This window comes from Nerophis ophidion, linkage group LG07, assembly GCF_033978795.1.
Source record: "Nerophis ophidion isolate RoL-2023_Sa linkage group LG07, RoL_Noph_v1.0, whole genome shotgun sequence".
NCBI classification, from domain to species: domain Eukaryota; kingdom Metazoa; phylum Chordata; class Actinopteri; order Syngnathiformes; family Syngnathidae; genus Nerophis; species Nerophis ophidion.
The window spans coordinates 38,872,002-38,898,934 of NC_084617.1; the positions used below are offsets into that span (position 1 = coordinate 38,872,002).

Below are 26,933 nucleotides of genomic sequence, written 5' to 3' on the forward strand. Positions count from 1 at the left end.
CTCCTTAAGGTAGGAGATCACAGGGAAGACCAAGGACATGTTAGGAAGACTATCTCCCGTAGGCCTGGGAACGCCCCGGGATCAGCAGACTATGTCGGTGAGCTCTCATCCCGCTTTTGTCAATTTCTCCACCACAATTTGAGGGACAGTGCAATCTGGTGGCGAGTGTGATAAACTGTTTTCTTATTACCTGTGCAACTCCCTGTGATGACAGCCTGGCCTGGTTGAAGAAAATGCGGCCAAAGTGTTCCTTGTCGGGAAAGACGTCCGCCTGTCTCGGAAGATTGGCTCCCCCGGAGTCCACTGCAGACATCACAAACATCATGTTGTGAGTGATTTTTGGGACTACTAGTTCACATGCTGAACTTTCGCATTCGCTGACTACGATAAAAAGGGGAGGTCTGTTTTATAAAGCAACAGTGGGTTTATTTTACTAAACAAATACCAACTAGAAAAGTGAATGAAAAAGAGAATGCACCTTCCTCCCAATGGTAAAAAAGTCCTGAATCCAGACTGTGATTACACATTTCTTATCCCATTTCTGACATTTTTTGAAAGATTCTTCAAAATGTGCTCGTAACTTTTAAAAACCTTATATAGGGTAGTGAAAGAAACTGAGTGAAAGCTCATGTGAGCCATCCAGTGTCTTTGTCTCTGTGGGTGTAGGTGGGATGCTACAAAACCCAAAACCAGTGAAGTTTGCAAGTTGTTTAAATTGTAAATAAAAACAGAATACAATGAGTTGCAAATCCTTTAAAACTTATATTCAATTGAATAGACTGCAAAAACCAAGATATTTATTGTTCGAACTGAGAAACTTTTTGCAAAGATTCATTAACTTTAATGTCAGCAACACATTGCAAAAAAGTTGGCACAGGGGCATTTTTACCACTGTGTTACATGGCCTTTCCTTTTAACAACACTCAGTAAACCTTTGGGAACTGAGGAGACCAATTTTTGAAGCATTTTTTTGGGGGGGCAGTTTTAACTTGCACTTATAGTAGCGACGAACTGTAGTTACCGACATTGTTTTTCAAAGTGTTCCTGAGCCCATGTGGTGATATCCTTTACACACTGATGTCTCTTTTTTTGCAGTATTACCTGAAGGATTGAAGGTCCATAATATCATCGCTTACGTGCAGTGATTTCTCCAGATTCTCTGAACCTTTTGATGATAATACAGACCACAGACGGTGAAATCCCTAAATTCCTTGCAATAGCTCATTGAAAAAAGTTGTTCTTAAACTGTTGGACGATTTGCTCACACATTTATTCACAAAGAGGTGACCCTCGCCCCATCCTTGTTTGTGAATGAGTGAGCATTTCATGGAAGCTGCTTTTATACCCAAATCATGCCCGCCACATGTTCCCAATTAGCCTGTTCACCTGTGGTATGTTCCAAATAAGTGTTTGATAAGCATATCTCAACTTTCTCAGCCTTTTTGCCACTTGTGCCAGCTTTTTTGAAACATGTTGCAAGCATCAAATTCCAAATTAGCTAATATTTACAAAAAATAACAGTTTTCCAGTTCGAACGTTAAATATCTTGTCTTTGCAGTCAATTCAATTGAATATAAGTTGAAAAGGATTTGCAAATCATTGTATTCTGCTTTTATTTACCATTTACACAACGTGCCAACTTCACTGGTTTGGGGTGTTGTAGAATACACACACACAGAAGTCGAAGCTCATAACGCAAACACCAGGTAATTTAGTAGAAATTATCCAAATCAACCCCCAAATTTAATGACTTTTTTTTAAATTGCTGAAATCTGGTGAAAGTTCAATGAAAATCCAAATATAACTTTTTGAGCTATCCATAGCGGAATGAAAGAAACAGTGAACACTCATGTCAGTCATCCACTGTCTTTTTTGTCAAATCCAATCTTTTAAGTGGCCGTTCACATTACGAAAGAAAAAGCGATTTCTAATGTGAATGCAATCTAATCCATCTAATACTTTCAGTGGTTACGGAAGTAAACATGGATTCCACTCTAGTCGGTCTCAGTACTGGCGCATTGTAGCAATTTCAAAGATTTTCTGCAATCAAAGTCAACTTTATCTGGACCAAATGATTGCGTGCAGAAGATTAAGGAGACAGAGGTCATGTTTTGGCTCTCGTAGTTTTACAGATATTTTGCTTTGATGTCTGCTAGAGGAGCGTGTTCCTGGGCGAGGAGTAGTGGAACTTTCATGGGAGTTCCTCAAAAATGTTATTGTCACCGGTTTCCTGCTTTGTAATTAATTTTGTAACAGACTATTTTTGCAAATAATTATGACGCACATTGAGGACGTGTCACATATATATTAGGGTTGTCCCGATACCAATAATATGGCACTGGTACCAACATGTATATCAACACTTTTGAATATTTTTCCAAATAAAGGGAACTACAAAAAATTTAATATTGGCTTTATTTTACAATACATTAAACATATGTTTCCTATTGCACTCAAAGAACAAATTTAGAAAGTTAAAATATAAATTATAAGGCATTAAACAGTGTGTTTTTCTTGTTGCAATCAAAGAACAATTTACAATTTTTCATGAAGTCTGCCATAATTAAGGATTGGGTTAAAATAGAACAGAAAGTTTTACTGACATAACATTAAATTATTCATGATTTATGGTTGCTTTTTGTTGTCTGTGCGTTAAGAAAAATGCAATTATTGGTAAGTACAAAAAATAAAACTATGAATAATGTAGCAGGTAAAACACACATGTGTTAAAGATAAAACACCGAATGTAGGAATTTGCGACACAATTCCGTCATTTCACTTGCATTAGTCGACACAAATTGGGCAGTCTTAACTCCGCTAATATTTGGCATCAAGCCAAGCAGCTTTGTGCACGTTCATGTATCTACATGTTACGTATCTACATGTGCACAGCAGGGGAGCTGGTTAACTATGTTAAGAGAGTAGCGTATGTGTGTTTGCAAGAATGGCAATGGGTTGGCTGCGTGACGTCAGTGAGTGAGTGGGCGAGTAAAGAGAGAAAAAGGTAAAAAGTGCTCTGCGCAATAGAGTGATGAACAGGTCCGGTTGTGTCATGCAGAACTAACAATAAGGCAACCAGATTGTTACAAATCGCCGGCCTCGTCATTCTGACCGGAAAGCAGAGATTAGCAGACCCAAAGCCGAGTAAAGTGAAGGGTGTTACCACGGACGCCCTGGAAGGAACGTTTGACCTGTGCTCCTTGACTAGCCGAACAGCAGGACATGTGTAACAACTATATTATTACCTGTCACTCTTTCTAACTCCTGTGCAGATCCGAATGATTATTATTTAAATGTTTACCTACTTCTGAAGCAAAGGTGGTAATACTAATCGCCACGTTAGGCGAGGATTATTTTAAAGCAACACTTGCAGCTCGGCGCCCTCTTGTTTAAAGCGTCACCTTTATTAACCAGTAGAATTGTTATTTTTTTGCCATTCTTCCCCACCAAGATGTTATTGCTTGTATTCACTTTTTGTGTTTTGACACACCCAACATCATGTGCCTCGCTCTGTAATCTCCGCCACACAGCGGCATTCAGATGAAAAAATGGTACCGGTATTTTTCAAAAGGTGGTATAGTACTGATTTCAATTAATTAGTATCGCGGTACTTTATTAATACTGGTATACCATAGAACCCCAATATATTGACGATTTATTTCCACTTACGAAAGAGGTCTGGGTCGCATATGAAAAATTCAGAATTGCACTGTTCACACGGACATTAAATAATCTGATAAAGGTCATGTATTGGCAAAAAAATCGGAATTGACCCGCAGTATGAACAAGGCTTTTGTCTCTGAGGTGCCGCTTGAGTGCACACACACAGAAGCGTAATTGTAAAGTATTGTAGTAAAACTTATTCAGATCAGGCCTAAAATGTAATCATTTGCTCCTTTCCACTTTGCCCATTCCCTGAAAATGTCATAAAAATCCAGCCTAACTTTTAGAGTTATTTTGCTGACCAACTAAGTGACAGACAGGCAAACCAACCAACAGGAAATTAATACATATAGTAATCCCCTGGCGGAAGTAATGGTACATTACCCAGGTAAATGCAAGGCAGGTGGTTCTGCTGGGCTATTTCTTGTGCACGAAGATGCTTCTTGACTGTGACGGGGTAATACGTCCCCCCTTTGACTGTTGCGTCATTGGCCACAATGACACATTCCACCCTGGCAAACATTATAAACATTAGTTTGTGGTCAAAATAACCCAGAAAGATAAAAAACAGTTGTGTTTAGAAGCAGGAACAACAACATGTTGTTGATCAAACGGCACAACTCTCGCATATCTTGAGTGAAGTACGTGCTTTTACTACCATCTACTGTGTAGTATAAAACAAGTAAAACATCAACACCGTTTGGGTTTCCAATTTTTGTTATAATCTTGTGTTTTTTGTTTTTTTAGGTTGAGGTTATAACAGACCTGGGCAAATTAAAGCCCGGGGCCACATGCGGCCTGTAAAGCTTTTCGATCTGGCCCGCCAGACATTCCCCAAATTTTTTTTTAGATCTTTAAGATGGAAAGTGTAGCTGCCATTATGATGTGCAGTGACATTTTCTAATGACCGTAAGTCTTGAAGTATTTCAATGGTTGGAATCTTTAGGATGATATACCAGTTACTATGGTAATCTAATTTGTTACTATGATAATCTACATCACAGCAGCTCATACGAGGCACCAAGCAGTGTGTTCGGGAAGCGTTTCCACAGACACGGAAGGAGCTTTTCATAATAAAGTTCTAAAGCTTAGTGATACAACAGATTGTAGGTGGGTTTATTTTGTACTCTTCGCGTTCATATTTCACTTTTTGTTGCATTTTTGTTGTGTTTCACTTGATTGTAAAATATGTCGATCGAGAGGGGGTATGATAATCATCTTTTGTCAATATTCAGTGTTTTATCGTTCATAGAAAAATGTAAAATTGTATTAAGTTTTTTAAGGCTGTCTGTCTGTTTTTAGCATTCAATCAGACATTACTGTGAAGTTTTGTATTAGTGTTCCTAAAAATAGTCGTAACGGCCCCCAAACACATTTTTTTTTTCTGAATGTGGCCCCCGAGTCAAAATAATTGCCCAGGCCTGGGTTAGAAGGAACAGTTAAAACAATAACAAATTCATTAAAACACAACACGATTCGATATTACTGAAAAGTTACTGAAAAACATGGCAACTTTTGCTGCAAATTTCTGAAAGAAAGGAAAAAGATTCAGGAAAAGAAAAGGCCTGCTAAAGTGATTCTTACGGCAAAAAAAAACAAGCAGGTAATAATTGAGAGAAGTTGTTATGTGAAATTAGGAAACTTATCTAATAATGACTTGAAGTGTATGAAAAATAGGAAATAAAAACATACCCCCCCCCCCCTTGGATGGATGTGGGTTCAGATACGAGGATGTCGATGTGGTTTGTGCAGCCCTTTGTGACATTTGTGATCAAGGGCTATAGAAATACATTTTGATGGATTGATTAAAATTGTACAATGTAAAAAATATTTCCTTTGCTCTGATTACTGCTATGCACACTCTTGGAATGCTATCGATGACCTTCAAGAGGTATTGTCTTCTGAAATGGTTTTCAATTAACAGTAGGGGTGTAACGGTACACAAAAATGTCGGTTCGATACGTACCTCGGTTTAGAGGTCACGGTTCGGTTCATTTTCGGTACAGTAAGAAAACAACCAAATATATATTTTTTGGTTATTTATTTACCAAATTTGTAAACAATGGCTTTATCCTTTTAACATTGGCAACACTATAATAATTCTGCCCACGTTGTTGCTTTGATTAAATAAAATGACAAAACCTTTCTCCTACATATAAAAAGTGCAACATTAAACAGTTTCAAGTCAACTCATCATGCTTAATTTATTACAGCATTTGGGAAGCCTGTAGTTGACTTTTATTATGTAAATGTTATATTTTTGTCAAATGTGATTGCCGGCACCCTGCCATTCAAAACTAGGCTGCTATATTACTGATTAATGTAACTATAGATGAAAAATAGTACAATTACAATAGGAGAGACTACTCATCCCTGAAATATATGGAGTTCATGTTAGTTCATATGAAATAACAGACGGACAGGGCTTTGCTGCCCCTAACACACACACACACACACACACAGCAAAATGAGCTAACGTAACGCTAAAAGATAATTAGCCTTCACATCACCTCAAGCCAGAACTGCGAGCGAGCTGAGCTGCAGTTTAAGTTTCTAGAATGTCAACGGGCTCATAGTGATGTTTGTAATAGTTGTGACTGGAAAGTGTTTTTTATAATTTGGGGAGAGTACGATGTCCGCTGCTAAACGCACAATGCTCAACAATGAAGCATTTACAACATGCGTTCGGAATACGCACTACTAATTGGCTGTTAAATCACTCTGAATACGCACTGCTGATTGGCTGTTAAATCGCTCTGAATACGCACTGCTGATTGGCTTTGTATGTAACCAATCAGATGGTTGTGTGGACGGGACAATGCTGGGTGCTCAATGCTCAGACGGAGGCAGAAAGCAGAGCAGCTTGTTAAGACTTTAGAATACAAACTCGTTCGATACACCCTCGTACCGAACCGAAACCCCCGTACCGAAGCGGTTCAATACAAATACACGTACCGTTACACCCCTACTTCACAGGTGTGCTTGAAGCAGACAAAAGAAATAATGTTGCAGTAAGGAGCAAACTGTTTAGCCAGCATCGCTCAAACTCATGAGTTGGGTAGAAACATTTAACATGACGTTGAAAACTTACCCTGACACTCGCCCAATGCCAGTAATCATACCACCTGCTGGCACCTCTTCCTTTCCATACAACTCATATGCTGCGAACTGGGAAAATTCTAAAAAAGGAGTCCTGCAAACACAAGAATAAGTCCTGATGAACAACAATGTGGGGTCAATGGTGGAAACAAGTCCAAGCACATGTTGGTGTCGTGTGAAGAAGGTAAGTTCTAAGAGTACCCAGGATCCAGAAGTCTGTCGATGCGCTCTCTGGGTAAGAGTTTACCACGGGAAGTGTGAAGCTTTCTGGCCTTTTCTCCGCCGCCTGCAATCAATATGCAATCATGTATTGTCATTATCAGAAGTATTAACGAGATTAAATTAGAGCGGAGGTGGTCAATCTGCGAACTGGGGAGCATTTGCGGTCCATATTTAATTTTTTAAAACCCCGCAGCACTTTCTAAAAAATACTATTACAGAACAAAAACCTAAAAAAGTGGAATAAAAGAGCATACAGGTGAAATATAACGAGAAAAAGCTACAATGTTGAATCTAATAACACACATTTTTTTCTTTAAAACTGTCGATGCTCAAAAAATATAAAGGAATCAAAAATCAATGTTGTTAAAAATTATTGACCTACTAAAGGCACAAATATTCCACTTTGAAATATTTTTGGGGTAAAATATAGCAAATTGTGTGCGTTTGCCATAAAAAACTTACATTTTCTGTAACAAAAACTACATAAAACATCATCGATCTTCCGTTTATCCGAGGTCGGGTAGCGGGGGCAGCAGCCTAAGCAAGGAAGCGCAGACTTCCCTCTCCCCAGCCACTTTGTCCAGCTCTTCTCGGGGGATCCCGAGGCGTTCCCAGGCCAGCCGGGAGACATAGTCTTACCAACGTGTCCTGGGTCTTCCCCATGGCCTCCTACCGGTTGGACGTGCCCTACACACCTTCCTAGGGAGGCATTTGTGTGGCATCCTGACCAGATGCCCGAACCACCTCATCTGGCTCCTTTTGATGTGGAAGAGCAGCAGCTTTACTTTGAGCTCCCCCCGGATGGCAGAGCTTCTCACCCTCTCTCTAAGGGAGAGCCCCGCCACCCAGCGGAGGAAACACACTTTGGCCGCTTGTACCCGTGATCTTGTCATTTCCGTCATAACCCAAAGCTAATAATCATAGGTGAGGATGGGAACGTAGATCAGTCAATACATTGAGAGCTTTACCTTTCGGCTCAGCTCCGTCTTCACCACAACTGATCAATACAGCGTCCACATTACTGAAGACGCCGCACCGATCCGCCTATTGATCTCGCGATCCACTCTTCCCTCACTCGTGAACGAGACTCCCAGGTACTTTAACTCCTCCACTTATGGCAGGGTATCCTCCCCAACACGGAGAATGCACTCCACCCTTTTCCGGGCGAAAACCATGGACTTTGAGGTGCTGATTCCCATCCCAGTCGCTTCACACTCGGCTGCGAACCGATCCAGTGAGAGCTGAAGATCCTGGCCAGATGAAGCCATCAGGACCACATCATTTGCAAAAAGCAGAGACCTAAATTTGCAGCCACCAAACCAGATACCCTCAATGCCTTGACTGCGTCTAGAAATTCTGTCTATAAAAGTTATGAACAGAGTTGGTGACAAAGGGCAGCCTTGGCGGAGTCTAACCCTCACTGGAAACGTGTCCGACTTACTGCCGACAATGCGGACCAAGCTCTGACATTGATCGTACAGGGATCGGACTGCCACAATCAGACAGTCCGATACCCCATACACTCTGAGCACTCCCCACAGGACTTCCCGAGGGACACGGTCGAACGCCTACTTCAAGTCCACAAAGCAAATGAAGACCAGTTGGGCAAACTCCATCCATCCATCTTCTTCCGCTTATCAGAGGTCGGGTCGCGGGGGCAACAACTTAAGCAGGGAAACCCAGACTTCCCTTCCCCAGCCACTTCGTCTAGCCCTTCCCGGGGGATCCCGAGGCTTTCCCAGGCCAGCCGGGAGACATAGTCTTCCCAACGTGTCTTGGGTCTTCCCCGTGGCCTCCTACCGGTTGGAAGTGCCCTAAACATCTCCCTAGGGAGGCGTTCGGGTGGCATCCTGACCAGATGCCCCGAACCATCTCATCTGGCTCCTCTCGATGTGAAGGAGAAGCGGCTTTACTTTGAGTTCCTCCCGGATGGCAGAGCTTCTCACCCTATCTCTAAGGGAGAGCCCCGCCACACGGCGGAGGAAACTCATTTCGGCCGCTTGTACCCGTGATCTTATTCTTTCGGTCATGACCCAAAGCTCATGAGCATAGGTGAGGATGGGAACGTAGATCGACCGGTAAATTGAGAGCTTTGCCTTCCGGCCCAGCTCCTTCTTCACCACAACGGATCGGTACAACGTCCGCATTACTGAAGACGCCGCACCGATCCGCCTGTCGATCTCGCGATCCACTCTTCCCTCACTCGTGAACAAGACTCCTAGGTACTTGAACTCCTCCACTTGGGGCAGTGTCTCCTCCCCAACCCGGAGATGGGCAAACTCCCACGGACCCTTAAGGACCCTGCCGAGAGTATGAAGCTGGTCCACAGCTCAACGACCAGGACAAAAACCACACTGTTTCTCCTGAATCCGAAGTTCGACTATCCGGCGTAGCCTCCTCTCCAGTACACCTGAATAAACCTTCCCGGAAAAGCTGAGGAGTGTGATCCCACGATCGTTGGAACACACCCTCTGGTTCCCCTTAAAGAGAGGAACCACCACCCCGGTCTGCCAATCCAGAGGTACCGCCCACGATGGCCACGCGATGCAGCAGAGTTTCGTCAACCAAGACAGCCCCACAGCATCCAGAGCCTTAAGGAACTCCGGACGGCACTCATCCACCCTCGGGGCCTTGGCACCGAGGAGCTTTTTAACTATCTCAGCAACCTCAGCCCCAGAAATAGGAGAGCCCACCACAGATTCCCCAGGCACTGCTTCCTCATGGGAAGAGGTGTTGGCGGGATTGAGGAGGTCTTCGAAGTATTGCCTCCACCGATTCACAACATCTGCAGTCGAGGTCAGCAGAACACCATCCGCACCATACACGGTGTTGACAGTGCACTGGTTCCCATTCCATAGGCGGCGGATGTTGGTCCAGAATCGCTTTGAAGCCGTCCGGAAGTCGTTTTCCATGGCTTCTCCGAACTCCTCCCATGTCCGAGTTTTTGCTTCCGCGACCGCTGAAGCCGCACACCACTTGGCCTGTCGGTACTTGTCCACCGCATCCGGAGTCCTATGAGCCAAAACAACCCGATAGGACTCCTTTTTCAGCTTGACGGCATCCCTCACCGCCGGTGTCCACCAACGGGTTCCAGTATTACCGCCACGACAGGCACCAACTACCTTGCGGCCACAGCTCCAATCGGCCGCCTCGACAATAGAGGTGCAGAACATGGTGCACTCGGACTCAATGTCCAGCACCTCCCTCGTGACATGTTCAAAGTTCTTCCGGAGGTGGGAATTGAAACTCTCTCTGACAGGAGACTCTCCCAGACATTCCCAGCAGACCCTCACAATGCGTTTGGGCCTGCCAGGTCTGTCCGGCATCCTCCCCCACCATCGAGGCCAACTCACCACCAGGTGGTGATCGGTAGAAAGCTCCGCCCCTCTCTTCACCCAAGTGTCCAAAATGAGGCCGCAAATCCAATGACACAACTACAAAGTCGATCATGGAACTGCGGCCTAGGGTGTCCTGGTGCCAAGTGCACATATGGACACCCGTATGTTTGAACATGGTGTTTGTTATGGACAAACTGTGACTAGCACAAAAGTCCAATAACAAAACAAAACACTCGGGTTCAGGTCCGGGCGGCGATTCTTCTTAATCACGCCTCTCCAGGTTTCACTGTCGCTGCCAACATGAGCGTTGAAGTCCCCCAGCAGAACAAGGGAATCACCTGAGGGAGCACTCTCCAGTACTCCCTCGAGTGTACCCAAAAAGGGTGGGTAATCTGAACAGTTTTTTGGTGCGTAAGCACAAACAAGAGTCAGGACCTGTCCCCCTACCCGAAGGCGGAGGGAGGCTACCCTTCCGTCCACTGGGTTGAACTCCAACGTGCAGGCTTTGAGCAGGGGGGAAACGAGAATTGCCACACCAGCCCGTCGCCAGCCCGTCGTCTCTCTTCCACTCTGCCGTCGGCAACGGCAGAGTGGAAGAGAGTCCATCCCCTCTCGAGAGAAGTGGTTCCAGTGCCGTTGCTGTGCGTCGAAGTGAGTCCGACTACATCCAGCCGGAATTTTTCTACTTCGCGCACTAGCTCAGGCTCCTTTTCCCCAGTGAGGTGACGTTCCACCTCCCAAGAGCTAGCTTCTGTAGCCGAGGATCGGACCGCCTAGTGCCCTGCCTTTGGCTGCTGCCCAGCTCACATTGCACCCGACCTCTATGGCCCCTGCTATGGGTGGTGAGCCCATTGGAGGGGGGACCCACGTTGCCTCTTCGGGCTGAGTCCTTTGTTCATGTTCATCATAGAGGTCATACATTTAATAAAAATTTTACACATATGAATACATTCGAACACTTTGTAAATGTTTGTTATGTTCATGAAGAAATAACAATTAAAATTGTATTTATCTTCCAAACAAGAAAGAGGTTTTATCACATCAACATTAGACTAACAACAGTCCATTAAATCTCATTAATACCACAGAAAAGGAAAACTGTCATTTTCCGGACACGATAAAGGCTTAAATAATGTCAAACACGCAGCGTTACAATAACTACATAGATGAAGTGTTTGTCAAACACCTAGTAATCCGCTGTGGACAGACGAGCCAAGCAATGCAGGTTAAAAATCGAGCGGTGCGCGCTCCAGCTGAGGAAATCAATTTTTGGCAGGCAATCCCATTTTGGCACAACACCGGCAAGTAGAATCAAAACGAAACACAGACAGAAAGCGATAGTCGATAAAAAAAAAACAAGCAAACCGGAGTTTTGACGCGGAGATGGCAGGGTACCGACCCTGCCATCTCCGCGTCTTAAAAATCTGCGTCCAGGGGACACGCAGACTTCCGGAAATGCGCGTCCTTAATGATTTCAATGCTTGAAAAGACACAAAAAGTGCGTTAACGCCAACATTGATACTGATATACACGCTGTACACTGAGAACTTTAGAGTATAACTATCATTCATTTATACTGTAATGTCTGTCTAGAATATTGATATAGTTGCTTAAATGAGATACTGTGTAAATTTACATTGCACAAACACAACATAAAGACCACACAACCTTTATGATCATATATTCGCAGAACCACCCACCTAACTTAATCTTCTCTGTGCGGCTTTTCAATTCTTCAACAAGAGCTTGCATATGCTCATAATTCTCCTGGAAAATAAAAAATAAAAAGATGAAACCAGGAACACACCCTTTATAGTATACAGGTTCATATAAGCTGGTATGGTGTAATTAATATGCAGTTATGGACTGTGGGGGTGGGAATACAGGGGGTTTTCATATGTGAATAATGTTCCATTGATTGATTGATAGAGAAGTTTATTGACATATTAAATAATTAAATTCATGTAATGCTTTAAAAAGGTGATTTGAAAAAATATTATATACGAATAATGGGGTTGTGGGTATATACAGAATGTACATAAATATGTTGTACATGTTGACTCCAAGTGCAAAACAGACTGACAAAGTGTATATATGCACTATGACCATATATAAACGTGTTTGATGCTTCGAAGAGTTGCTGGGGGTCAATTTTGCTTCAGATCAGGTAGAGATTGAGCTGAGCCATGATTTGAAGGCAGTTTTAAAATTCAAGTAGGGTAGTTCGAATTTTAAAGTCTGTGTGGTGGCAAAATAGTAGAATGCGTTTTTTCCCATGAGAGTCTTGAATTTGGGGACGAATTATGTGCATGGATATTGAACACAGAGCATGAATAATATGATGCACATACAAAGCAAACATGATAAACTATAATTTGCATGGACTACATTGTCAGGATGCTTGTTGACACTGTAGACATTACCAACATTATACAAACTACTGACTCGAGAGCATTCAATGTAGTTTTAACTGTTAAATAACGATGGCTTAATTGTACAAATATGCACATTATAACTGTCCTGAAGCATTTTCCAATAGATTAAGAGTTAGGTGTTTGAAGTCAACATGTTGACCATGACACTGTTAGCAAGGTGGACTGTTAGCTCCAAGGCTAGCATCTAGCATACCTGGTAGTCGGCAGAGTGTTTATCAGGCTGAGAGCCGAGTCGCACGACTTTGTCGGCGTAGTATGATCTTGAACAAGCCATTGGGAAGCTCCCGCAGCGGAGCAGCAACAGCCTGGCCGTTTGAAGAAGCATTTTGACGCTTTTTTTCGAGTCAAAGTTCGCTAGCGAGACTAGCAAGGCTCTTGTTCGTTTCCTGGTTGTCAGCGCCAGCACTGAATAAAACCTACGTTTCCCCCTGATGGCTGCAGATGGCAACCAACTGGGCTCAATGTAAATTATTATTATTTTTTATTCATGCTTTATTACTTTTCCGTTGTGTAGGAGGTATTACATTGATCGAAACGAATTAGAATCACAGGACACTGAGGGCAACACATTGTACATGTATATATTTTGCCACTTATATGGCGACAAACCCCCCAAGTATAATGACTGAAATGCATCAGCATTATGAAGCAACAAAGTGTATTCATACATTTTTCCACTTGGTGGCGACAAAGAGCTGCTTGGCAACAATAAATTGGCCCGAGTGTATGAATGTGAATGTGAAAAAAATAGAAGATTAAAATAAAATTTAAAAAATCGGTCTTTGCCTGGGCCCTGGAGAGGAGGTGCAGACTGAGGCCAAGGGAAAAAAACAAATAAAAAAAAAAAATACAAAAACAACTCATAACCATGGTACACATCCCTCTTCCATGTGTGTAAGAGGGAAACATCAAACATCAAAGAACACAGAGGACATTAAAGACATTAACGCAGCAGATACAACCAGACACTTCTACATACAGCTATGAATAAAAAGTAAAATAAACATATCCACTGTGGTGGCCTCTGCGGTGTTCCACACCATCGTCTGCTGGGGAGGAGGGAGCATGGTCAGAGACAGAAGCAGACCCAACAAAGCAACCAAGACAGCCGACTCCACTCTCGGCCAGTGTCCAGTCCGAATGGATGAGCGAGGATACGTCCAAGGTGACTGAGGTGTCCGACACCTGCTCACCCAGTCAAGACACCGCGAAGCCTCTCCGTCCCAGCGCTCAGTGCTAGCTCCGCAGCCCTGTCCCTTCATCCGCATCTCCTCCAGTACATCCAAACATACTCTGGTGTAGCAGACACCCAGCAGCTGTTCTCCATAGCCAAAAGGCTCCCGGGAGGCAGATCCAGAAGTCCACAAAAAAAGCACCACAGAGGTCACGAAAGTGCCATCCCTTGTCACACAGTCCCAAAGGGTCCCGGACCAAAAGGCAAAAAAATATAATAAGACATGAAAACAAGAGGGAAACACAAAAGGATGACACAAGAGCACAGAGCTCCTGCCTACAGCAGCCACTACAGCAGCGCCATCTTGGAAAAAAAAAATAAAAAATGGTTTTATTCATGGTTGTCAAACTCATTTTAATGTAACAGTGACTAAATATGAATACAAACGCAATTGTCACACAATTGTCAAAGGGAACTGTTTGATAGCCATTTTTTAATGAATTCATGGATAACTTGCGTTGAAATCGTAGGTCAAGATGACAAGCAGATATGCAAATGTTTATTTTGATCACGAAAAAAAAATACTTGGAATATCAGATAATATTAAAGAGTAGAAAATATGTTATTGCTGGTGCAACATTTTTTTGTCGAAACGGGAAGAACAAATACATTTATCCAGAAAGTGATTTTTTTTTTTTATTCCAAGCCTTTTGCCTCACAAGCGCGCGAAAACCACCCCACCTCCACCACTCTGCCCCTCCACCCATACCTGATGCCCATTCACCTGGCAGACGATCAATGGGCTTCTCTACCTCTCCCCCTCCCCCAAGACGCTCCCTCCAAACAGTAAATTGGATTTCACTTCTTCAACTTCTTCACCATTTTTTGGACAATACCTCTCCCCAGCAGACTCTGATATTCTCTTTGGTTCCAGTGGGCTACACATCATCCACCTGAATGTGTGACAGCCTCGCTGGAACCAAACTTCACCAAATCAGAAAAACGTTCCACAACAACAAGGTAAAAATCCTATGCTTCTCTGAAACTAAATTAGATCAAAGTGTTTCTCACTAAGAGATAGAGATAGAAAACTTCTCGGTTATCAAAAAGGATAGGAATAGACATGGTGGGGGTGTTTGTATGTATATTCACCAGGATAAAAAATACATAACTCAGACTGATCTTAACCACAATGCCTTTGAATCTGTGTGGGCGGAAATCCAATTTAAGAACGCTACTGATAGGGACTGATAGGGACTGTATACAGACCCCCTAATCAGAGTGATTTCTATGGGGCTCTCGAGGAGTGCTTAGCTGAGGTAGACAATGTAGAGAAAATTATAACTGGAAATCTGAACACAGATATTCAATGCAGAGATGCGCCTGTCTTCAAATCTCACAGCAAGTTTTGTCATCTGCATGCACAGTCTCACTCAACTAATAACACTTACCACAAGGGTGTGTGATTCCACCCAATCAACCATAGATCTCATTCTCATATCAGACCAACCTAACATAAAAAATAGTGGGGTCATGATCTGTGGTCTTAGCTACCAATATCTAACCTTCTGCAACCGCAAAATAGGTCAACTTGAAGCCAAGAGCCACATAACAGCTCAATCCAGATCCCTTAAAACATACTCCAGTGATAATTTCAACCTAAAACTAGGTGAGTGGGACTGGTCCCCTGTGATCACGAGCAATCTGGTCGATGATGCTTGGGATGGCTTTAAGTTAAGTTAAAGTGCCAATGATTGTCACACACAAACAGCATTCCTAGCGATACTAAATGATATGGCTCCCGTGAGAACAGTCAGGATCAAAGCCCGCTCAGAACCATGGATGAATCCGGACCTATTAGCTGCCATAAAAGAGATAGACAGAAAATACTCCAAATACCAAAAGTGCAAAGCCGAACTGGACAAACAATCCAATAATAACCTCAAATCACTCCTTACAACACTCAAAAAGCAATGGAATAAATTAAGAAATAAGACAAACAACCTGACTAAATCCTTAAAAAAAATTACATCAAAGACAAAATAGAGGAAAACACAAATAAGCCACGTGAGCTCTGGAAAACTCTCAACAACCAGCTTCCTGGCTCCAGCCCCAAACTTCAAACCAGACTCACCAACATCAAAATCAAGGAGGGAGACTCCCTCATTACAGACAAACTGGAGGTAGCAAGCAGACTTCACACCTTTTTCACCAGCATAGCCACAAGCTGTCCCATCACTCTGGTCGCTTTGGTGTAGAATACATTAAAACCTTCTACAGAAAGCTAGGAGTAATCAACAGCAGTTTCAAATTACAAATGGTCTCAGCTGACGAGGTGCTCAAAAAATGGAGCGCGCTCCACCCAAACAAGACCACCGGCCTTGACAATATCCCCTCAAATACCTCAGGGATTCTGCCACCACCATTACCCGAATCATCACACACATAATAAATCTCTCAATCAAACAAGGCCAAGGACCAAACTATTATAAGATAGCAAGGGTATCTCCCCTTTTTAAAAAAGGAAGCAAATTAGAACCTGGTAACTACCGACCTGTTTCTATTCTCAGTTCCATTTTGAAAGTAATGGAAAAAATTGTTTATGAACAGGTTGATAGTTACCTTGCCTTTAAAAAACTCATGTACAAATTCCAATCCTGCTTCAGAACTAACCACTCCACTGACACATGCCTTCTCTATCTGACTGACCACATCAAACATGAGGTGGACGCGGGCAAATACTGCGGCATGGTCATGCTGGACATTCAGAAGGCCTTTGACACCGTTAACCACGCTATACTGTTGGAAAAGCTCAGAGCAATTGGATTTGAGAAAACCTCATCAAGCTGGAGGGATGGCGTGGCGCAGTGGTAGAGTGGCCGTGTGTAACCCTAGGGTCCCTGGTTCAATCCCCACCTAGTACCAACCTCGTCACGTCCGTCGTGTACTGAGCAAAACACTTCACCCTTGCTCCTGATGGGTGCTGGTTAGCGCCTTGCATGGCAGCTCCCTCCATCAGTGTGGGAATGTGTGTGTAAATGGATAAATGTGGGAGTAGTGTCAAAGCGCTTTGAATACCTTGAAGGTAGAAAAGCGCTTTAAAAGTACAACCCATTTATTTATTTATTTACTTGGAGGGGAGGAAACAGGTGGTGGAGGTGAACGGGACCGTGTGTGCCCCCTCTCAGTAAGTTGTGGATTCTCCAAAGGCAGTATATTAGGGCCTTTACTGTTCCTAATATACATAAACGACATGCCATCAGCATGCGACTGTGAATTGTTCCTGTTTGAAAAAATCTCACGTACCCCTTGGCATACCTTCAAGTACCTCCAGGGGTACGCGTACCCTTATTTGAGAACCACTGGTCTAGACCTCCACCCCAGATCACACCTCACTCCTACCCACTTCTCCAATGTGGGCTGGCTCAGGGTGGACAGAGTAAAACAACTTGCACTGAGCCTAGTCTATAAAATGTGATACACCTCCCTGATACCGAAGTACATGTCAAACTATTTCCATAACGTAAATGACCGCCATAACAACAACACCAGGGGGAGCGCCACAAACCATGTTAAACCCAGATTCCGATCTAGCAAAGGTCTTAACTCATTCTCCTTCTATGCCACATCGATGTGGAATGCACTCCCAACAGGTGTAAAAGAAGGTACATCTCTACCCTCCTTTAAAACCACAATGAAAGAACATCTCCAGGCAGCTACAACCCTAGACTAACACCCTCCCCCCACCACATCCCACCTACCCCGGATTGTAATTAATCAAATGCAAATAATCAAAAGTATATACTTGTTCTTATGCCAAAGAATCTCCATCAGTAGTATGGGTAGGATCCAATCTGTGCCCTCTGCCAAACCCCAGCAACTCTCAGACACATCATGACAGGATGTAAGACGAGCCTCACACAGTGGAGATACACCTGGCGGCACAACCAGGTCCTCAAGAGCTTGGCATCAGCCCTGGAGAGCATGCGTGGTGCCGTCAACTCCTTGCCACCAAGAGTATCTAATCCCTTGAAGACAACAATGTTTGTCCGAGAGCTTTCCGCCAAACCAGAAGCAGGACACCTATACCTGGCCCGTGACTGGAAGATGCTGGCAGATATCGGCAAACAGCTAGTTTTCCCACCTGAGATTGCCTCTACCAACCTCAGGCCAGACTTGGTGTTCTGGTCTCCTTCGGTGAAGACTGTTTACGTCATAGAGCTCACAGTTCCGTGGGAGAACTCTGTGGAGGAGGCCTATGAACGTAAGAAACTGAGCTATTCAGAGCTAGCAGTAGAAACGAGGCAGCGTGGCTGGAACTCCAAAGTCTATCCAGTAGAAGTGGGATGCAGAGGATTTGTGACCTCGTCTAGCATCAGACTGCTGAGGGAACTCGGCAGCCCCGGTCAGGCTCTGCGGAGGACCATAAGAGCAGTCTCAGAGGCAGTAGAAAGAAGCAGCCAGTGGATTTGGCTCAAGCGGAAGAACCCCGGTTGGGTCCCAAAAAACAGCAGTGTAACAGGGTGAATTTCGGGGAGAGTTGAGCACGGGACAAAAGCTGAGGACTGATCATCCTTAGGCGGGCCACCTTTGTGGAGGGTGTATAGTGTTTGAAGGCCGAAACACCCAATGATGGAAGGGCACACGACTGAAGATGTGTCGCTTGTCCAATTGTCCTGGAATTTAACCCTGACCAAGTCTCATATCCCACACAACTCACAAGAACACCCCAATGTTGTCATTCAAACACTCTTAACAACAAGAACATCTCGAGTGAGTACTCTCCACATTTGGCATAAGGGACTGTTCAACATCTCGTCCTGTATTTTTTTTATTCTGATCGTCTGGACACGTCCAGTGACTGCTGTGAAAGGACAGCTGACAACATGGGAAAGTCCATGTGACAGCTTGAAGAGACAGCTGACAGGAGGGAACAGACCCCACTGCGGCTGTCATGGGCTAGCTCCCCATGATGGCAGTCCCCAACGCTGATTCAGCTAATTAGAGACACCCGCAAAATGCTACGAAAAGTAATCAAAGGAAAATACCCCTAGAGCCTGCGAGAGCGGGGGCGCAAGATGGCTCATTGGCTGACAACACGGTTACTGACCTAGGAACGGAAGACACTACGAACAAGGAGAGCACAGCACACGAAACAGCAACAGCGGCATTGGCACACAAGCTTCAGGTGTGCATCTGTGGTTGGAACAAAGTAACATCAACGATGGGCTTGAAGAGCCATTAAGGGAGAAAAATGTGTCGGAGAGAGCAGAGACAAGGGCCTCGCATTGATCAATACTTTTTACGTAATCAGTCAAGTCAGCCGAGTGAAGTACAGCGACGGGACACAAACCAAAGTTCGCAGAGCATCAGCTTTCTGAACTCACTACGTTCACTGCCTGCTGTACATATCCTACGAAGACAGACCTACACTGTTTCAATGTCCATTTCTCAGATGATATAATTGTTGCTGACTGAAGTGCTGATATCAACCACCAAATCGCCCCCCCCCCCCCCCCCCCCCTGGATTGTAAATAATGTAAATAATTAAATGTATTCACTCTGATGATTGACTTGTGTGATGACTGTTATGATAAATAAATAAATAAATGGGTTGTATTTGTATAACGCTTTTCTACCTTCAAGGTACTCATAGCGCTTTGACACTACTTCCACATTTACCCATTCACACACACATTCACACACTAATGGAGGGAACTGCCATGCAAGGCGCTAACCAGCACCCTTTAGGAGCAAGGGTGAAGCGTCTTGCTCAGGACACAACGGACGTGACGAGGTTGGTACTAGGTGGGGATTGAACCATGGACCCTCAGGTTGCGCACGGTCACTCTACCACTGCGTCACACCGTCCAATGCCGATAGTATATACTTTTCCCATAAATTGATTAACGTGGACCCCGACTTAAAGAAGTTGAAAAACGTATTCTTGAGTTACCATTTAGTGGCCAATTGTACGGAATATGTACTGTACTGTGCAATCTACTAATAAACGTTTCAATCAATCAATCAATCAATCAATCAATTGCAGGCCAAATGATGCAGTGAGCCAAATAAAATGATTTGGTGGGCCAATTGAATGATATGCCACATTTAGAGCATTGGATGGTCTGTGTCAAAAAGGATTGACGGGCCACAATAAAATGTGTCATTCAGCACACAAACAATCACATAGTATATATAAATATATATATATATATATATATATATATATATATATATATACACACCGTATATTACCAAATAGTAGCCAGATTTCACAAAATCATTTTTGGAGACGGGCGTTTAAAAGAAGCAGGCGGTTATTTGCACAAGGCTTTTATTTATTTTCTCAACAGCCTGCACCAGGCCATTATTTGGTTACAATTGTTACTGTCCAGTATTTTTTTTTGTATAAAAAAACTTTAAATGTAAAAGCTATTGTAAACTTACAAACAAAAAATCAAGACTTTCAAAAGACAAGAGATCAATAAGGCCTCAACATGGCAGTAGTGCAACAATTGTCAAATAAAATATCAATACTGAAAATAAATAAAGTTTTTAAATAAAGCAGCCTACCGGGAAAAATAAAATTATGGTACCAAGTACTCAAGTATAAAACCCACCATCAAAACAGAACAATAATAGTGCCACTTAAATAAAATAAATGCTACAGTATTCCAAGTTTTAAATAAAGCATCATACAGGAAAAATAAAATTATGGTACCAAGTACTCTATAAAACCATCAATACTGCAGCAAACGCAAACCCAAATGCAACTCAAACCCACTCGTCATCCTCCTCCTCCTCCCCTTCTTTCTCCTCCTCTTCCTCCCCCTCCTCTCCCTAAACCCCCTCATCATCATCCTCCTCTTCAATCACAAGTTCATTGAGGAACTGCTGTTCCTCATCACTTTCCTCCTCTTTCTGAACCACAGCAGCACCCTGCTGTCTAGCCCTCAAAAGCATCTCTCTGCCTGCCTGACATGGATGTCCCTCCTTGAGGCAGTAAATGAGCTGGTCCTCACTCCAATCAGCTGCCACCGTCAGCCCACACACCTTGTAGGATACCGGAAAGCAACAATCAGCTATGGCTACTGTTTGTAACACACGCACACACACATACACACAGCCAGCCAGCCTACCTTGAATGAGTTGATCAGAGTGTCCCAATCCAGAGCAACCCAGGCTCCCAGGACCCAGTCGACCAGGAGGCGGCGGGAAGGGCCTCTTAGGTTCCCTGACTTTGTGTAGGTCTTGTCTTTATCACCAGCCATCCAGTTATCATAGTAGTCATGGAGCTGCGCTTTGAAAGGGCCATTCCACACAACATTGGGAGCCTGCAGGTACTTTGTGCAACCTCCAGATATAACAGCCATTGTAAGGTTGTAGCCCCTTTTGAGTTCTGCCTCCGTGGCCTCGCTGATATGGCATCGGTACGAGTCCCATGCAAGTAGCCTCGGTCCGAAGTGAAATTTCCCCCCTGCCCTCTGGAGCCAATCCGTTGTCAGGTCATCATTAAACCAGCCATTCTTGAAGGAATCTATGATCACCCCGGGGATGCTCTGCATAGCCTTTACATCACGGACAGCACCTTTAAACACAATGTAGGACTTCAGCTTTGTCCCGTCTGCTTTGGCTGCAAGAGCCACCGTGACGCATGCCTTCTTCTGGCCGGTGGTTTTGAGGCAGATGGTGCGGGCGCCCCTCTCATTGACCGTACTAAAACCAACCATGTCAAACCAGACCGATGTTTCATCCATGGCGATGATATTCTTGGGCTGGATTTTTGTGGCCTCTATCTTTTTAGTAGTAAAAACGAGGAAGTTGATAATCTTCTCGACGGGAGCGTCCTTCTGTGCAACAGTTGTTCTCCTCTTGAGGGTAAAGTTGTTCCAACGCAGAAATCGAATAAGCCAGCCACTCGTTGCACCAAACACCACCCCGGTGTCTCTCGTGTCACTTGCGGTGGCATACAACTCCTTGGCCTTAATGCAAATCATTTTGCGGGACATACGGTGGTTCAGTGCACGAAGGTGATGTATTCACTGACACAAATTAACATCAAGCTCGTCGCTCACTTTCTTCCTACCTCCGCCAGATAAGTGAGCCCGTTTTCCATTGATTGCCGACTGAAATAGTAGTTCTCCCTTTTTTTGTTTCCATTCAGGTACATATACAGTACTTATATATATATATATATATATATATATATATATATATATATATATATATATACACACACACACACACACACACACACACTCGCACACACGCACACAAGGTTTTTGTGGAGTATCCGTGCTCAATATCGGGGAAACCTGTAGGGATGATGCAGCCTCTGAATGAACACGGGGAGTTATGTACAAACCCCATTTCCATATGAGTTGATACATTTTGTTAGATGTAAATATAAACGGAATACAATGATTTGCAAACCATTTTCAACCCATATTAAGTTGAATATGCTACAAAGACAATATATTTGATGTTCAAACTGATAAACGTTTTTTTTTTTGCAAATAATCATTAACTTTAGAATTTGATGCCAGCAATATCTGACAAAGAAGTTGGGAAAGGTGGCAATAAATACTGAAAAAGTTGAGGAATGCTCATCAAACACTTATTTGGAACATCCCACAGGTGTGCAGTCTAATTGAGAACTGGTGGGTGCCATGGTTGGGTATAAAAACAACTTCCCAAAAAATGCTCTGTCTTTCACAAGAAAGGATGGGGCGAGGTACACCCCTTTGTCCACAACTGCGTGAGCAAATAGTCAAACAGTTAAAGAACAACTTTTCTCAAAGTGCAATTGCAAGAAATTTAGGGATTTCAACATCTACGGTCCATAATATCATCAAAAGGTTCAGAGAATCTGGAGAAATCACTCCACGTAAGCGGCATGGTCGGACACCAACATTGAATGACCGTGACCTTCGATCCCTCCGATGGCACTGTATCAAAAACCGACTTCAATCTCTAAAGGATATCACCTCATGGGCTCAGGAACACTTCAGAAAACCACTGTCACTAAATACAGTTTGTCGCTACATCTGCAAGTGCAAGTTAAAGCTCTACTATGCAAAGCGAAAGCCATTTATAAACAACATTCAGAAACGCCGCTGGTTTCTCTGGGACTGAGATCATCTAACATGGACTGATGCAAAGTGGAAAAGTGTTCTGTGGTCTGACGATTTCACATTTCATATCGTTTTTGGAAATATTTGACATTGTGTCAAGGGGAAGCGAACCATCTAGACTGTTATCGACACAAAGTTCAAAAGCCAGCATCTGTGATGCTATGGTGGTGCATTAGTGCCCAAGGCATGGGTAACTTACACATCTGTGAAGGCACCTTTAATGCTGAAAGGTACATACAGGTTTTGGAACAACATATGCTGCCATCTAAGCGTCGTCTTTTTCATGGACGCCCCTGCTTCTTTCAGCAAGACAATGCCAAGCCACATTCAGCACGTGTTACAACAGCGTGGCTTCGTCATAAAAGAGTGTGAGTACTTTCCTGGCCCGCCTGCAGTCCAGAACTGTCTCCCATCGAAAATGTGTGGCGCATTATGAAGCGTAAAATACGACAACAAGACCCTGGACTGTTGAAGAACTTCAGCTGTACATCAAGCAGGAAAGGTAAAGAACTCCACTTTCAAAGCTTCAACAATTAGTTTCCTCAGTTCCCAAACTTTTATTGAGTGTTGTTAAAAGAAAAGGTGATGTAACACAGTGGTGAACATGCCCTTTCCCAACTACTTTGGTATGTGCTGCAGCCATGAAATTCTAAAATGATTATTTGCAATAAAAAAATTAAGTTTATGAGTTTGAACATCAAATATCTTGTCTTTGTAGTGCATTCAACTGAATATGGGTTGATAAGGATTTGCAAATCATTGTATTCCGTTTATATTTACATCAAACACAATTCCCCAACTCATATAGAAACGCGGTTTGTACTTGAAATAACTGAAAACATGTTTTATATTCTAGTTTCTCTGATTACTGCTTTGTACACTCTTGACATTCTCTCGATGAGCTTCAAGAGGTAATTATCTGAAACGGTTTTCACTTCACATGTGTGCTTGAAGCTATTTTTATTTATTCATAAATTTTTATATTCATTCACATATTTTTGTATTCATGTGCAGAGATATCAGGCTCAATAGAGAAAAGATACATGATTCTAGTTAAATGATACTTGAATATCCCCATGAAAACAGAGCAGTCCTGTCAGGGAACATAAAGTTATGTCCAGCCCTGCTGGATGTAAATAAGTCCATGTAAAAAGTGTCTGCTTGTCCATTCGAGCAAAAAAGTCCTTGACCAAATAAAAAATAGTGTAATGGTTTGTCATTTATAAATGTGAACTTAAGAGCTTTTTAAATGGAGATCAGCATTAGCTTAAAAGCTGCAAAAAACGCTCCCTTCCTGACCCGAGTACTCCACGCATTTGTCCGAGTGGGCTGAAGTGTCCACAGAGAGAGCTTTTTAGTTCCTTTCACTTCTCCTCCAACGCTGAGTGACCTCCACTCAGATGGCTGCTCTTGTTTGTCTTGGCCAACGCATCGTCCTCCACTCCGCATGCGGCTGACTCGCTCTACTTTGCCGTGACCTTTTGACCCCTCCCTTACGGCGGAGTGACAGAATGAAGGGAGAGGAGTGATGAAGCAGCCGAGCTTCGTACAAAAGCTGGGAGGAAAATGGACACTGGGCTTGGAAAAAATCATCGATATCTGATTAATTCTCAGAATGTGCAATTTGTATACATTTTTTGACTTAGTATGTATATAATAAGTGCTCTGGCTGGACAAGGGTTGTCCAAAGTGCGGTCCGGGGGCCATTTACGACCTGTAGATTATTTTTTAACTGCACATTCTGAAAAACTACACACAAAAAAATCACAATAGGATATTTTAGGGGACATTGTATGTGGATACTAAAAAGCGCAAGCTAAACTCAAATGCTAACGTTAGCATACTAACAGCTAAAATGCTGTACAAAAGGCGTGTACAAAGTTATACAGGTATGACTACGACGTGTATGCAAGCAAAAAAAAGTTGGCATGCTATCAGTTAGTGTAATCGCCCTGAGAAGGGAGATGTTTTAGTTATACAGACATAAGGACACAACTTTGTTCTGTACACGTCTGTAATGACTGCCACAAATCAAACATCAAACATGTATACTTGTACACAGTATTTGAAGATGTCTCAAGTAAATACAAAGGTTCACTCCAGACAGTAAGCCCATATTGTTGGAGAAGCAAAAGTCACTAATCATTCCTTAACATTAACAAATGACACTGAATTAGTTCCAGAAACTCTATAAAACACACATTTCAGCAGAAATACACACAGATTAATAATGAACTCCGCACAGTACCTTTGTATATATCCAACACGGAAGATTGCAGCTAGCATCCGTCTCGACATCGGCAGTTAGCCTTAGCTTTAGCATTACCTTGGTCATACATAAAGCCTTGTCGACGGAATAGACACAGATTATAAAAATATACTCTTTCAAACATGTTTAAACAGTACAAGGATAAATTTGGGGGTAAAACTATTTACATACAAACACTTGTACCTGAGAAGGGAGATGTTTTAGTTATACAGACACAAGGACACAACTTCGTTCTGTACACGTCCGTAATGACTGCGAGGAAGTCACGTGTCCTCTAGTATAGCTCCCAGCACAACGCGCCCCCTGCTGGAGCTGTCCAGTATTACAATGGCTCTTATTAATGCTGTAATTACAAAACAATTAACTCCCTATATTACAAATAACGGTGCTTTTGTAATATATGACAACAGCTTTACTGCTATTGATCAAGGAGTTGACCCCAGGATGCACAGACGGGAGGTGAGGGTGAATTACAAAAATTAAACAATTCTAATGAGTCCAAAAGGTTTAACTAAAGGCGATGCCTTTAGTTAAGGTGTGCCTCGCTGGGGACTAATTGACAGAAGGGAAAAACTGACACAAAAAACAAAGAGAAGACAGGAAAATGACAAAAACATAACAGCTTTACTGTTGCCATTAACAATACACATATTTAAGTTGCGAATATAAAATTACATAGGAATATAACTCAAGCGCCTACTCTGCTACATACAATCACTGAATTATACTACTAACTAAATTTACATCCCATCACATTCGCATGATGCATTGATTGATTAATTGAAACTTTTATTAGTAGATTGCACAGTACAGTACATATTCCGTACAATTGCCCACTACATGGTAACACCTGAATAGGTTTTTCAACTTGTTTAAGTCGGGGTCCACATTTATCAATTCATGGTAGAAGCACCAAGCTATATGAACATTTTGCATTTCAAGCATGTTTCAAGTACAAAGAGGAATGTCTAAGAAGCGTATGCCTGCTAAATTATCTTAAAAAGGGTGCATCCTAACAGTTATAATGTGTCAAGTACTAATTTAAATGACTATAGAGTATGCATGCAAAATTAGCTAAAAAAAAAGTTACAAGGCTGACAGTCAGCATGTGTCAAGTATCAAGATATATAACTATGAAGTGAATTCATGCAAAATTAGCACAAAAAAAGTTAGCATGTCTCAAGTTCAATGTTATATGACTATGAAGTGTATGGATGCAAAATTAGCTTTAAAAAAAAGTTAGAATGCTAAAAGTTAGCATGTGTCAAATACCAAGTTATGTGACTCTGAAGTATGCATGCAAAGTTAGCTAAAAAAAAAGTTAGCATACTAACAGTTAACATGTGTCAGGTACCAAGTTATATGACTCTGAAGTGTATGCATGCAAAATTTGCTAAAAAATAAAAAAAGTTACTGTCAAGTACCAAGTTATTTGACTACGAAGCGTTTGCCTTCCAAATGCTTGTCTAGTGGCCAACACTACTGCAGTGTTGACATGTGCAGTTAAAAGAGACAGTCGTGTGGTTGAAATGCAAAGTTGAGGGCAGAATTCCGTGGAATATGTTGTGTTTGTGGCAGAGGGGTTAGTGCGTCTGC

At 42.8% G+C, this 26,933-nt stretch overlaps 1 protein-coding gene across 1 annotated transcript in view; it reads right to left on the reverse strand.

The window, feature by feature from the left end:
* The window catches only part of mccc2 (methylcrotonyl-CoA carboxylase subunit 2), a 30,796-nt gene extending 17,621 nt beyond the window's left edge, over window positions 1-13,175 (reverse strand). The window contains exons 1-6 of the mRNA XM_061906133.1: window positions 12,951-13,175; window positions 12,023-12,089; window positions 6,964-7,048; window positions 6,755-6,856; window positions 4,048-4,175; window positions 191-303 (exon numbers count right to left, since the gene is read on the reverse strand). Of these exons, the coding sequence (XP_061762117.1) occupies window positions 191-303; window positions 4,048-4,175; window positions 6,755-6,856; window positions 6,964-7,048; window positions 12,023-12,089; window positions 12,951-13,082 (627 nt within the window). The 5' untranslated portion in view covers window positions 13,083-13,175. The remainder of the gene's footprint in view (window positions 1-190; window positions 304-4,047; window positions 4,176-6,754; window positions 6,857-6,963; window positions 7,049-12,022; window positions 12,090-12,950) is intronic.
* Window positions 13,176-26,933: the final 13,758 nt, after the last annotated feature.